General features: G+C 33.9%; 1 protein-coding gene across 23 annotated transcripts in view; it reads right to left on the bottom strand.

The window, feature by feature from the left end:
• adgrl2a (adhesion G protein-coupled receptor L2a) overlaps positions 1-13,962 on the bottom strand; it is a 323,813-nt gene that overhangs the window by 42,711 nt on the left and 267,140 nt on the right. For 18 of the 23 annotated variants that reach the window (XM_015355714.2, XM_069194276.1, XM_069194275.1 and 15 more), the window contains 2 exons: positions 8,159-8,268; positions 141-155 (listed from right to left, as the gene is read on the bottom strand). In XM_015355714.2, the coding sequence (XP_015211200.2) occupies positions 141-155; positions 8,159-8,268 (125 nt within the window). The remainder of the gene's footprint in view (positions 1-140; positions 156-8,158; positions 8,269-13,962) is intronic. The other 5 variants (XM_069194279.1, XM_015355716.2, XM_015355735.2 and 2 more) reach the window with 1 other exon arrangement.

The following is a 13,962-nucleotide window of genomic DNA, read 5'->3' as shown; positions in this document are numbered from 1 at the left end:
CAGATTATTGACCTGCACAGTCATTATGGACTATTTTTCTACTGCCTGCTAGGATCAGAACACCAGAGTGGGGGTAGGAAGGTTAACAACCATATGCCACAAAACAAGGAGCTAGGGTTTGGATTGTGTCAGTTATTTACCTTTTTGCTCCACTTCTATTTTAAGCGTTGGAAGAGAGAATGAAAAGGGAGTGCAAGGAAAAAAAAGAGATTAACATGAATTAACTATCAACTCTAAGGTTACAAACGCAGTAACAAATGTTATGAGACAAGGACTAAGAGAGGCAGACCTAATTTGGGAAGGGAAAAAAAGAGAAAGAAGGTGAACATCAGTAACAGCAGGTAACCCTGGCATGAAAAAAGGGTCGGGTTAAGAGACAGAGGTTTAAAAGGACAATACAAAGTGGCACCTTTTAAAAGCTTTAGGCTAATATGTAAGGTAAAGATAGACAGGAGGTGACACAACAGGCCATTATAAGATTTTAAAAGTGCTTTTCATCTCTTAAAGAAAAGGTTAGGGCTGTTAAGCCAATCCACGACAGTGCATTGTCCCTTTAAAACCACTGGGATTACCGAACACACGTCACACACACCTCAAACACAATATCTAAAAACTTTAGATGTAGATTATAAAAGTTGATATGTGCAGAAAACCCCATGTGTTGTACATAACAAAATCTTAAAAACCCATGCTTTAACAAAGATACAATAAATCCATTATAAAATGAAAAAAATACCTTGTTTCTGGCAATGATACATTTAGTTATACTGCCTGCATCTAATCAATCAATTCATTTATCTCTCTATGCATATACAAAAATTGAAACAGCAGAACATTAAACTTTTAAACAGCCACTGTTTTTTTATTATTATTGTCATTAATAATGTATCCTTATTTTACATATATATTTATGTTGCTGTCTATATATGATATATTCAGCAATGACCCTGGATGGCATAATTGAATATGTCTCAACAACTGAACATCAATGACTTCCAGAAGATTACTTTCGTGAGTCATTATGTGTGACCTTTTTCTTTAGCGTTGAGAAGTATAGTGTGTGTTTTGAATCTGAAAACAGTGAAGATTTAAAGAGAAATGGTAACACAAAATGGTGGTAGCATGTGTTATATTTAAGGAAAGTGAACCTTTTCCTGAATAGAGAAACTACGATGAAGGACTGTACTAACACTTAACTACGGTAGGTCTGTTTACAGTCACCAAATTCAAAATCCATGAGAGCTGACCAGTGAGAAGAAAATACTATTCTGTTGACTTTAAATAAAGTATTCTGAGTAAATAAAGGACTATAGATAACAGTTGCTGTTATAATGATCCTGAGATAAAAAGCACTGAAGAATGTTATTTAATTGCAAGCTACCTGTGCATCATTTAAGAAACATCTAGTTTTCTAAAAGATGTTTTTTAACACTTACCACCCACTTACACTTATGAATATTCCAAAATAGGAGTACTGCACATTAAAATAAGCACACATGCATCCAAACATTCAATAGCTACAGTACGTCAACATTTCTATCCAGTGTGACCCATTAGATATTAGATAACTGTGACTTGTTATCATTGTTTTAATATCATGTTATCAGTTTCCATCCTTTAAAAGAAAGACCAAATAAAACTGCCTTCTAGATTAATTGCAAAAACAATCACAAGAAATGTCAGCAAGACTTTAATACAATCTTAATAATGCAACCTTATCAAAGCATTGAATAAAAGACTGACATCTAAAAAAATTGCAATTAACTGTGATTCTGTACTGTTGTGCTCATGATGTGTTTATTGTTGCATGTTAAAAAGGGGAATAAAGGCGATTTAAACACTAATTGCTTATAGCCCTTTAGGTTAAAGTCATCATAAATATACCCACCAATGTTTTAACAATGAAGCAGTTTACTGTCATCATAAAAAAATGCAGTATAAGTTCATGTTTTGGAATTATTACAATAAAAGTAATTCAAATAAAGTAAGGAAAATTACACTGAATGCTTAATTTACTGCCAGATTCCATTTCAGGTCAAGTATTGCTTAATATGAAATGTACATATTATTCCCAATTGTTATCTTGTTTCTACCTTTCATAAATCAACCACATTATCTGTATTGTTTTTTGTGAATACACATTCACAACTATTGTTAACAATTACTAGGAGCCAACAGACAACAGATACTTTTCTGTCACATTTTCATAATGTTGCAGAACTGGGTGCACAAAGAAAGAAGATTATCAAGAAATGGTTTTAACCTGTTGAGAATCTGTTAGCTTGAGGAATTTAATAAGGTATTGTTTTTGGTGATGCCTATTTGAATAAGAGGAGATATAGTGACATGACTTCAGATTTAAATTAGCCACAGTCAAAGACAATTAAAGATGTGTTTGCATGTGATACTATTACAGTTCATCCCATTTAAACAAATGTTCAAGGAAACTGTGTCAATCCTAAAACATTTAAAAATGTATGTCCTTAGCTACTATCATTATTTTATTAAGTATACTAACGGGGAAATTAGGGGGAAAAAATGTCCCTGATCTATCCAATGTGATGTTCAATATCCAAAAAAATATCTAAATCAGTTTCCAATTTTACTCAAAACAATATGGAGATACAGACAAAATGTTTGTGTAATAGTGTTCAGTAATGAAGGGGTGGATTTTCAACACTAAGATAAATAAGTGAATAATACATTTTCAACATGCTTAATTTTTGAAGCAGTTCACACAATAAAAGCTGTGTGTACTTTCACAGTAATAAAAACTAAAAAATAATTTAATTTAAAATAAAACTATTGGCTTCATCTTAAAAAATGCAACAGCTATTATAATTTGTTATGGGGGTGCAACATAAATCATATTTGCTCAAAGCAAGATCGATTAAAATCAGATACACTATTGAACAGTATTCTTGCTAGTGGCCCTAAGAAGAGGTCCTCTGTGCACAGCACAGCTACATCATCAAAATGTGCCACGAAAGCGCCTGGTATTTACTACAGACCAATCCTTGATAATTACAGATGCTCTGTAATAACTATAGTCATTGAATAACTGGCAAAAGAAGTGGATTTTTCATGTGTCATCTACATCAAATTCAAAACATTAAATGTACAAAACTGTGTAAATTTACATGATCATGCATTTTTATATGAAGTATGTTTCAAAGAAGGTGCTTATCTGTATTCTGTATAAATTCAGGCAACTGGTAAAAAAATAAAAACATTTTTAGCAGGTCTGTTCAAAGAAATTATTAGGCAAAACTCAAAAATGAGTGTTTCAGATACTGTGCCAAATCTAAGTGAAGAATGTGATGGTAAAGACAGTATACAAGCATTAATAAGAAAATAGGCATAGGTTATTCAATGGTCATAAATCAATGATAGACGCTCCACAAAAGAAAAAAAAAACAGGCAATTTAATCAGTTAAGCCCAAATCTGTATTTTGTTTTCTTAGGTAGCTGAGGAGCTTTTGGTATAGAAAAAAAAAATAGTGGGGAAAAAATAAGTGTCCACAGACTAACACAAGACATAGCATCAACCACTGGGAGTGTGATGAGAACACTTCCAATAAAATGAAACTGACTGGGTGTGTTACACAGAAAAGTTTCTTTTCAAGCAAAGCCAGGATATAAGACAAATAAGCACAAACTACTATTTTGGCTTGCTTTACTGTGCTCACAGCTAACAACATAACTCTTTTAGCCTGAATGTATACGAAAAACAAATAAGCAGCTTTTTTGCTTTTTCTATGGAACAAATTAAATGTAACATTATAATAATTTTCAAAATCATTGAGAAAACTCTTAGTGCTATGTGCATCGAGGTCATCTTACCATTAAGTCCTTTAAACAATCAAAGATTTACAAAATCTTTTTCTGCTCTTGAACTGCTGTTTTGCATGTATAATATTCGTGTAACTTGATACTATGCTAAAGCTCTCAGTGACATAGGATCACCAGGTGTATCTGATGGTGAAAAAAGAACCACATATGCTACTTTCAGACATGTAAAGTGCATTTAAGCATGCTCAGTGGAAGGTCAGGTTAAACAGTGAACTGCATTCTTGTAGCCTATGAAACCAAACACAGAACAAATTAATTAAGAAACCGCAGAGATATCAGGAGCAGCCAAAGAGAAGGAGAAAAAAATCTGGAAAGGAAAGACATAAGACCGTTGACCTGAGTCTTAGGTATTATTAAGTATCAAAGCAGTCATCAGTTTCTAGACACAAGAGGTACAGTAAAAGTGTCAGGCACTGGTTGATTCCTGCAGATTGTACAAGGAAAGAAAAGAGTGAAACATTTAATGAACAACATTCACACATACAAAAGAACAACCCCTCCCCATTCCCCATCCCCCATCCTCAAAACTAAAAACTCTTTAACTCGGTTCTATTTAAGTTAAGGCCTTAAAAAAGACATTGACAGCATATCAAGAAAAGGGCCATTTTGTCATCTAATGAGAATGATATTATTGTTTTAAAGACAGTTAATGGTGTTTGCTTCTTCATGTTGCCAACTCAAACTATTAATTTGTGTCTTTTGACCCCAAATCTCACAGAAGACCATGGACAGGAAGAGTATGTGTTTGTTTAAAGGAAGCACAGCACTAATTACACTGAGAGTTGTCTGGTGTCCTACCTCGCATACTGTATGTATATACCTGTGTAGTAACTGGTGGACTGGCAACAGTCCATTGCCCCAAGCTAGTGAGTTTCTCGCACTGGCCTAAGGTGGCTGCAGGGCAGACTCAATCAGCAGCTCAAACACACACAAGTGGTTTGTTATTTTGGAGCTTAATAGACAGCTGGGCAGGAATTCAATTGGCAAATAATGTCACCATGAGTCAACATGAGTATTTAATGTCAAAACTAAAGGAGCAAATAAGTGGGAGAAAAAAAAGGCTCTTGTTTGAATAGGCATTGATTAACGCTTAGTTACAAACACTGTGCTGAAGCCTTCCATTTAGTTTTTTTGAAGGAAATACCAGTCCATATAAAGTGCACCAAGGGAACAATGGCACACGGCACAATACATGGAAATAAAAAATAGCTGCTGGACCAGGAAGTTTGTTAGCATGCCATCTATATCTATGCTATAGAATACTATAGCAAAATCCTAAAAAAACAAGAAATGTGTAATAAATTTTCTTAAACTAGACTGTCCACAATTAACAAAATATTTAATATTTAGTTCTGTTTTAAAAGGTGATCATAACGATGATAGTTAGGCTTTTCTTTCTTTCTTATTTTTAAGATTCACTTAAAAAGCCCTTCAGAAACCCTCAGGAAGCACATTTAGCTGAAAATGACTAAGCGGACTTGTGGGTGCAGGTGGTAGCAAAACTTCTGAACTATATCAGAACTTTCAGCAAGCAAGGGGTAAGAGCGGAGAGCAGATATTCTCTGACACAACTTATGTATTCAGAGCAAAGCCTCCTAAACAAGAAGCAGTTTAGTGCTCCTGGCAAAAGAGAAAATAATTTGTTGCTGTATGTGGAAAATTCAAGTCTTTGTAAAGGTAATTCTTCCAGGCAGTGAAAAGAATAATAGATATGTCTTATGTTCTATATAAAAGTAACGAAGATATGTGGATTTCTGAGGTGATGTACTACAAAACCGTAGTCAATTCTTTTGTCCTGGTATTCTGGGCGTCCTTTGCCGTGAATTGCCTCGGTAATTGCTCCTTAGTTTGGAAGCTGAACAGCATGAGTTTGATCGATCTTGGCTTTACCCTGGAGACAAGGATGGCTCCAAGTGGCCTGTGGCCCCTCTCGATAACAACGGAGTAGAAGAGCTTTTCAGTATCAAAAAAGTGGTTCTAGCAATGTTAAGCTAAAAGCATTTAAGTAACTTTTGTTTTTTGAGGTACTGATATTGGGACAGTCAAGGTTATTAGTTTATATCCATATTTGTGAATGAAATGGTATTTGTCATATTTTCTAAGCAATGTGTAGAAAAGTTAGCTTTATACCAATTATAAGCAATGAACTGCTAATATCTCTTACAGTGCTTTTAATCCTAAATTCAATTTAGTTTTTTGCTATATTCATTTAATTTACTGCATTTATTAGTACATTCCAAGTCTGATACAACATTTCATATGTGCGCAAGCAAGTGTGAATCTGAACCAGAAGAAAAAATGTACTTGGAGGTCAAGGGCTTGATTTGCAAATAGAGTCAACTGCAAGCCATCAAATACAGAAAAAAAAACAAACAAACAGGATAGACTTACAGTTGTGGCAACACAAGAAAAAAACAAATTCTAATAATTCTGAATGGATGTTCTCTTTGTTCTAGAAGCTTCTATTAAACTGGTAAGAAAAAAAGTGTGCAGAGTAAAAAGTAAACAAAGCACCACATTCCAAATGAAAGTAATTCATATGAAAACATTTCTCTAAGTCAAATGTGCAATTATTTTTAAAAATCAAATAGCTAGCACTACACAGATGTCACTGATGTGTTTTCTGAAACATCCAAATTGCATCTGTGTATGTTGTGAGACTACTTTATACCTTGTCACCACCAGAAACATGATTGTGCTCAAGAGTATTTTAAGGCTTTACATTTGTCCAAAACCAAAAGGCTTTGCTGACTGGCAGAGTAACAAATTAACCATTTGTCCATAGCTGGAAGGAGGTAAAAATATTGATCAAATTTACAGGTTTAATGGTGACACGTTGGCCAATTAAATATAAATTAGAAATTGCATTTATGAGTAACACTCTTACAACTTTTAAATTGTAGCATTACAGGACTTCATAACTATGGATTCTTTTCACATCTAATATGTATTGTAATTCCAAAAAATTAGTGATGATACACATTCATATTTTGAGCCAAGATCATAAAGTGTTTAGAAAATCTTTTTTCCCCACTGTTAAAAAATTATGTTTAAAAACCTTTTATGGAGTCAGAAGTAGAATCGAGGAGTTAGGAATAACAGTGGAAACACTTTTGCCTGGCCCATAAGCCACTGTATAAATTAAACATAAACCAGTGACAGGTTTATTCCACGCTGAAAAGAGAAGAAAGAAAACAAAACGTTTCGGCTGTGCAGTCCAGAGCCAAAATGTTGTGTTCTCTTTCAAGCCTGGAATAAACCAAGTTCTTGTTCCTTTGCAGCCTATGCATGCTGAGGCAGCTACCCGCTTAAACATAAACCACTCCATAAACCATTTTTGTTTTTTGGTTTCTGCCCAAAATATAAATGTCTTTTAACTGTATAACCTAAAACCTAAGAAGAAAAGAGTTCATTCTATGAACAACACTGTAAGCATCCCAACTCAGGGGTGAAGAAAATAAAGAGCCAGTAAAAGACTAGAAGCCAAGTTCCTGCATATACAAGAAAATATGCTTGCAGGGAGATGGCTTGGTTCATTATTATCCTTTTAAATACATACCAATAAACCCTGCCAGCAAGAGGATTAGCTGGAGTAATAGGAAGGTGCTTTTTTAATGTACTGGCAGCTGTGTGAAAGAAAACTAACCCTAACAGCAGGTAGCTTTTCAACCTGCACATGATCAAAATTAAGGTTGATTTGTCCTATAAACTAAACGTAGGCCAAAACAATTTGTAAGCAGCTGGTACCAGGCATCAGTACAACTTCCCATCCATCACCCTGAATACCAAATTTGGGACTTCAGTAGAGGGATAAAGTACCAATCTTAACAAAGAAAATAAGTGAGTGAAAAAAAAATCGATAAAGCTCACAGTCAGCATCAATCTATGGCTCCTGTCCAGATTTAAAAAAAAAATGTATATAAAGAATCTTTGACAGCAAATGGATATCCAGGACCCTGAGTGATCCAGGAATGCTCTTGACAAGTTTTCCATTTTTCTCTTAATAGAGGGTTTGTTGAGCAAGGAAAGTGTACAATGTATCAGGCAATGTTTAAGCAGAGTTTTAAAATACACATTACAGAAGGTGTCATTCACATGTTTTTTGATGAAAGCAGAGTGAGAAAGGACAAAATGTACATTTGTATATCCATCTTCTGCTACATTACCGAAAGGTTTGGATCACTAAAGCTCCAAAGAATCCATATGCCCAGCATGCACAATTTACTGGAGGAAACGCAGTGCACAAACATCACAATCTCCCTGTCTTCTAATAAAAAAAGAGGCTCCAATGAAGTTCTATACTTACTGTAGGGAACACATTCATACTGGACCTCTAGGTATTTGTATGTCCCCGGACAGGGGTCAGGGAAGACGTCTGACCCAGTAATCACAACACACTGTGTTCGATTGTTGCACCTGCAACGAGAGAGAGAGAAGGGCAAGATAATTAATTTAAACCTGGACATTAATTTCAAAGTTAACACAGCTTTAAAATAATACACTGCCGCCTCTTTTCTACACTTGACTTGTAACAATCAATAAAGTGACACACTTAATTAATATTACATTAGTCAATATTTCCAAACAAAACTGTGGGAAACAAAAACTCTGCTATATTGCTGTAACTGTGAACAATTTCCAAGTGAGAGACAATGGGTTTTAGAAGGGGCCAGAGTGAATGATTGTGATAAGTGCTTTTTAACTAGAAGTGTGAATCTGTGATATTGATGTGGACCGTTTAAATAAAGTGACAAAGATGAACAGTGAGGTACTCAATCTGACAGATAGGAATAACAAATTCACAAAGAATGCTTTACATTAATGAACAACAGAACTGTTCTATTCCACTGTTTGAAGTTGCTATTTTACTTAATGATCCAAACGTACTTCATTGAGGTCAAATATGTTTCGACAAGAGGCATAATTTGAGCCCTTTCAGTAGTTGAGGGAATTATTTTTTATATTTCAGAATGACCTTGGGCACCATGCACTAGTGTTGTAGTAACTGTACCTCCCCATTCTCTCTCAAAACATGATGAAATTGGAACCACTTCAGTCTTACTTTATCTGAGCTGAAGAGTGGATGAGACTGTAGCAGTGGAGAACAGATATCCATCAGAATGAAAATAAAATCACTTTAAACAACTTCCATTCTGGTGATTAATATTTAAGAAGGTTAAATACAATGACAGGCAATTTAAAATACCTACACGACCTTAACACTGCAATAAATTTGTCATTTGCAGACAAAGACAGTAATTTACAACAGAATTATTACACATGTAAATTAATTATTTCATTGTAAAAGCCATGCCTGATTTAATTACAAATTGTGCTTGTGTACAGGATGACTGCCTGATTAGAGAAAACTGTCTCCTAGTTTGTTTTTGTTTGTCAGAGTTCTTCCATTAGGGGGGAATATTCCCACATGAGTATTCTCACAGAGGTGTCGGAGCTCGAGAAGATTGTTCAGTGTATTTAAATGAATCACCTGATGTTGTTCGAAAATGCACTCACAGTGAGATATGTTTTTCTTTGAACTGCTGAGGTAGAATTGTGTTAACCCTTAATTCTACTACATTTTCAAAATACTCTGGCTTTTTCTCACAACAAGAGATAATGAATGATATTATAATGCTATGGCTGACCTAGTTTTGGGAGAGTGTATTGGCAGCTTTGCACTTTGTTCACAGAAAAGAAAGCAACACCAGGAAAGAAGACGACAAAATAAATTAATCTAGACCAGTACCATGCCTACAACTCCCTTTTCAGACCTTTGTTTTACATCTGGAGGCACATGTCGAATGTGTTACCAATATGGAGCCCTGTGAATTGAATCTGGTCCCTTCACTGCTCTCTGGTAGTCATAATTACAGCTTACAAAGTGCATCATGTCAAGATAAGACTATATGTGTAATCTATAGCAAGAAGTGTTCTTAATCAATGGCTTTGTTGTGCATTTTTAACAGTGACTTCTGTTTTGGGAAGATAACATTTGTTTCTCTTGTCAAGCACCAAAAAAAAATAAAAATAAAAAAGCTAAGCATTTGGGATTTTCTGCAGATCATTAGATATGCTACAATAAAGGTCTTTTTTTCTTTTTTAAATTACTTCTTCACTGTCCCATCATTCCTTGTCAATGGTAGCATCACATTATTACTAGTGGTCCCATGAAACTTGTACTACAGCAATGTCTTCAGGCCACAGGATGCCATTTCCAATTGAGGCTTCAGTTTGAAAATATAAATTAAGAAAATTTCATTATCTCCTGCCAAGGGCCATTATTCACTACTGTTCTAAAGAAGATTAAAATGCAAACTCTACTGACTTGAACAAATACCCCTGCATTAAAATGAAAAGGCCAGTATATCATGACAGCAGTGAGAAGCTGAAATAGCCTAGAGAATTTTCAGACCAGACCTTAAGGCAATTAATCTTTTTTTCTTAAAAAATCAAGCAAGCACCAAAATATAATCAAATAAAATATTTGATTTTCTTAACGGAATATTCCATAACTGTGCAAGTCAACTTAGCATTCTTCCTCCTATTGTTTTCTGATAGTTGGAATGGTTTTCTTTACACGAGCGCAGGTGTGTTTATGTTACAGACTGCAGCGTGTTCTAGAAAGAGAAAAAAACGGCCACAAATGGGGAAAAGAAGGATTTGGCTTTTTAAAATCTTAAAATAAGAAAGGGAAAATACTCTAAACAATGACACAAAACACAACCGCATTCATATATACCAAGCACTTGGTTTCACCCTTGGACACTTAACATACAGTGTCTCTTGGATTTTCAACAGAGTAAAGAAGGTAGCTGAAAAGGAAATCCACTGGATTAGAAACTGCCTTTTGTGAAAACAGATGACAAAAGAAATGTATTTATGAAACAGGCACAGAAAAACAACTGGTTAGAAATGACAAATGTTTCCAGCTGCACCCACAATGCCTTTCACAAAGAATCAAAGCTATGCAAAACTAAGCAATTTTCTTGTAATTGTATTTCATAAGACTCTACATTATTACTTGTCTCACTGCATATATTTTACAACGGCATTTATTTTATGCATATTTTATGTCATTTACTGTAATCAAACTCTACTGGAAGCCAACTTAAATCCTGCCCATATTGCAAGGCTATTACACTGTCCTGTTTGAACAAGTTCACAAATAGCACTAAAAATACCATTTAAAGCAAACTGTATTGTATTTTGAAGCCAACAGGTCTTCAAATACAGCAAGAGAAAATTCAGAATCTTAAGTTGAGTTTTATTTGTGTTAGTCTTATTAGTACTGCACTATTACTTTTTATTTAAAAAAAAATAACTTTATCTTAAACAAAGTTATCCCTTTGAGTTAAAATGATCTTAACAAATGTAGAGTATAGTGCCTAATTGCTTCCTAATTGCTTTTGATTTTAAATACAACTTATTTGGGTTTGGGATTTATGTATTATATACATTACATGAAATATTATTAAAAATGTTGTTGACATACAATATAAACATATTAAATATGTTCGCTATTTAAGTCCATCAAAAGCCTTCACAGACAATTATTTATGGAGATTATTTTTAATTAACTTATGCTACATTTTGCATCTTAAACTTTTTCATAATATGTTCAATGTCACAGAGCAGAAGTATACTGTATGGCACTTGTTGATGATGTTTTTCATCTCTTTGCAAACTTTTTTTTAACCAAACTGCTGTTCCTCTCATTTGTTTATTTATTTAATGTCCCTTTGCCTTTTTCTTTTCATAAGTTGTTTTATCATAACATTAATTATCCTCTCAGAGAATCCAAGTAATGCAAACCCATATCCAAAAAGATTTTTATGGTGAAAAATAAAAAATAATTTGGTTCCCTAAGATTTTCCATCACAAGAGCTCTTTCTCAGAATCTTTTGAATACATAGAGTCACAATGGCTCATTTGTAAGCTCTGAAAGTCTCACGAACAAATGAAAGCAAAAAAAACAGAATTAGTTCGGATACCTAAATCATATCTTGCTTCAATAAACTACAGTCTGCCCATAAAACATATACATAAAGCTTTTTACTCAAAAAATGTTTTAGGAACTTATCTTCAAAGAATAAATTGTGCATTTTCATCTTTATTACCGATTAGGAAAAAAATAAACCATATGCTGTTAGAAGGTAACTGAAATACAACCTGATTAAAACTGTCCTTCTCTTTTAAGGAAAAGTGTTTGTGTTGGGAATGGCATTTTCATGATTAATGAGATATGTTTTGTGATATCACAAACAAATTCACAAGCTCATCCTGAATGAACATTGTCCTATTTTTCAGAAGTATGCAGCTACCAATGAATGTATGCATATGCAAAAATCTTTAAAACACATTCTTAAAATGGTAGTATTTGAATTTGGCAAATGTATTCTTGCACGTATCAAACTTATCTATAAATAAAAAAATGAACAAAATAATTTGTTGGCTAGAGATAATTTATAGTTTTTTTAGAACTTTGTCAGTAACCTTGAAAAATTTACCACGTGCTTTGGAAGAGGACTTGAGGACTTGAGAAAACAAAACAAATTAAAGAGTCCTAGGGTTCTGTTGACTTCTGTTGAAATGGTTGATTTCAGTACTTTGTTTCCCAAAATCTGAATTCTTCTTATAATCACAGCAAAAGATGCATAATCTAATCCCATCTCGCAGTTTACCCTTTCAGGAGTTTCATATGCCTGCACAATTAAAATCATGGTGTTAGCTCAATTTAATACTGCAGGAGATTTGATGCAAATCTGCTATTGAAATCAGGCTGACAGCAGGAAGTGCCCGATAAGAAATCAACGAGGCATTACTGATGGCATTTATGATAACAGGAACATGGGCTACACATGTATTTAGTACTGAACAACTGACTCATTTTAGAAAATTTACAACGTTTTACATATTTTTTTCTAACATCTTAAGTTAAGAAATTGATACCAAGTTGATACCAAGAAATAATGCATACAAACAATTCTTGCAACTAAGAAAACAGTAAAATGTCTTTACATCCTAAAAGGACTCATTTTTGTTCAGCTGTCATTAGTTGGGCCCCTGAAACATTATACATATTTAGCTGTCTGGTTTTCCAACAAAGCAAGTTACACCTTAATTAACATGCTGCTGAGAATTAGTAATGGGTGACATAAATGACATATGAGTTTAATGTTACTTAATGCTCTGCATGGGGAATTAAAACTATCATTGACACAGAACTGTGATGCACTGTAATTGTGACGTTGTCGTACAATAAAAAAGCAATATCAAAATCCAGGTTTAAGGTTGCATTTTTTTACATTTAAAGCAAGTGCAGAAATATCAAAGGATACAAACTGGTAGATATGAATGGGCAACATTCCTCTGATGCTAGGCAGATTAACATAAAGCATATCAGTTAAAATAAACAAACTAGCCTACTGTTTCTGTTCTATTAATTTTTTTATAGTTACCTGAATGGAGTACCTGACCTCCCTTGACTACAGCATGTGACCTAGAATCTTACCAGCAGCTGAATTAACTGAGTGAACACCTCTCCATGACATACTATACCTAACTACACCAAGGTCCAATGATTTATTAATAATATTCATTGCAACATTTTATGTAATATTTGGGGAAGGAAAGTTTAAGAATGTGATTTCTAAACTGGTATTATGTTAGAAAAAAACTAACATTTTAGCTAATGCATCATTTTATTCTGGAGCAGATGTGTATATTTTCTTCAGGTTTATCCAGAGTAACCCTTCCATTCAAATTATAAACTGACAGTTTGATGTGTTTGTGTGAGAAAAAATGAAATGAGGGTTTTGCTTGGTGAAACTTCTACTTCTTGCATTTTTACTGAATTTCAGCTACTCACCTCACTGGCCCTTTTTGCATTACTTAATTTTAGAATTTTATCACAGTAACATTTAGCTTCAGGGATGACATGTTGAGTACATGAAAATGAATACTTCCAAAGCTTTGTCATTTGAAAAATTAAAAGAAAAAAATCAAATAGAATTAGTTTAAGGGAAATTTAGATGAATAGTCAGACTACTGCTATGTCTGCATTATAACAAGATTTCAAAACTTTCAGCCATATTAAGTTTAACAAAC

This window comes from Lepisosteus oculatus, chromosome 9 (assembly GCF_040954835.1).
Source record: "Lepisosteus oculatus isolate fLepOcu1 chromosome 9, fLepOcu1.hap2, whole genome shotgun sequence".
Lineage (NCBI taxonomy): Eukaryota > Metazoa > Chordata > Actinopteri > Semionotiformes > Lepisosteidae > Lepisosteus > Lepisosteus oculatus.
This window is presented reverse-complemented; position numbering and strand designations above follow the sequence as displayed.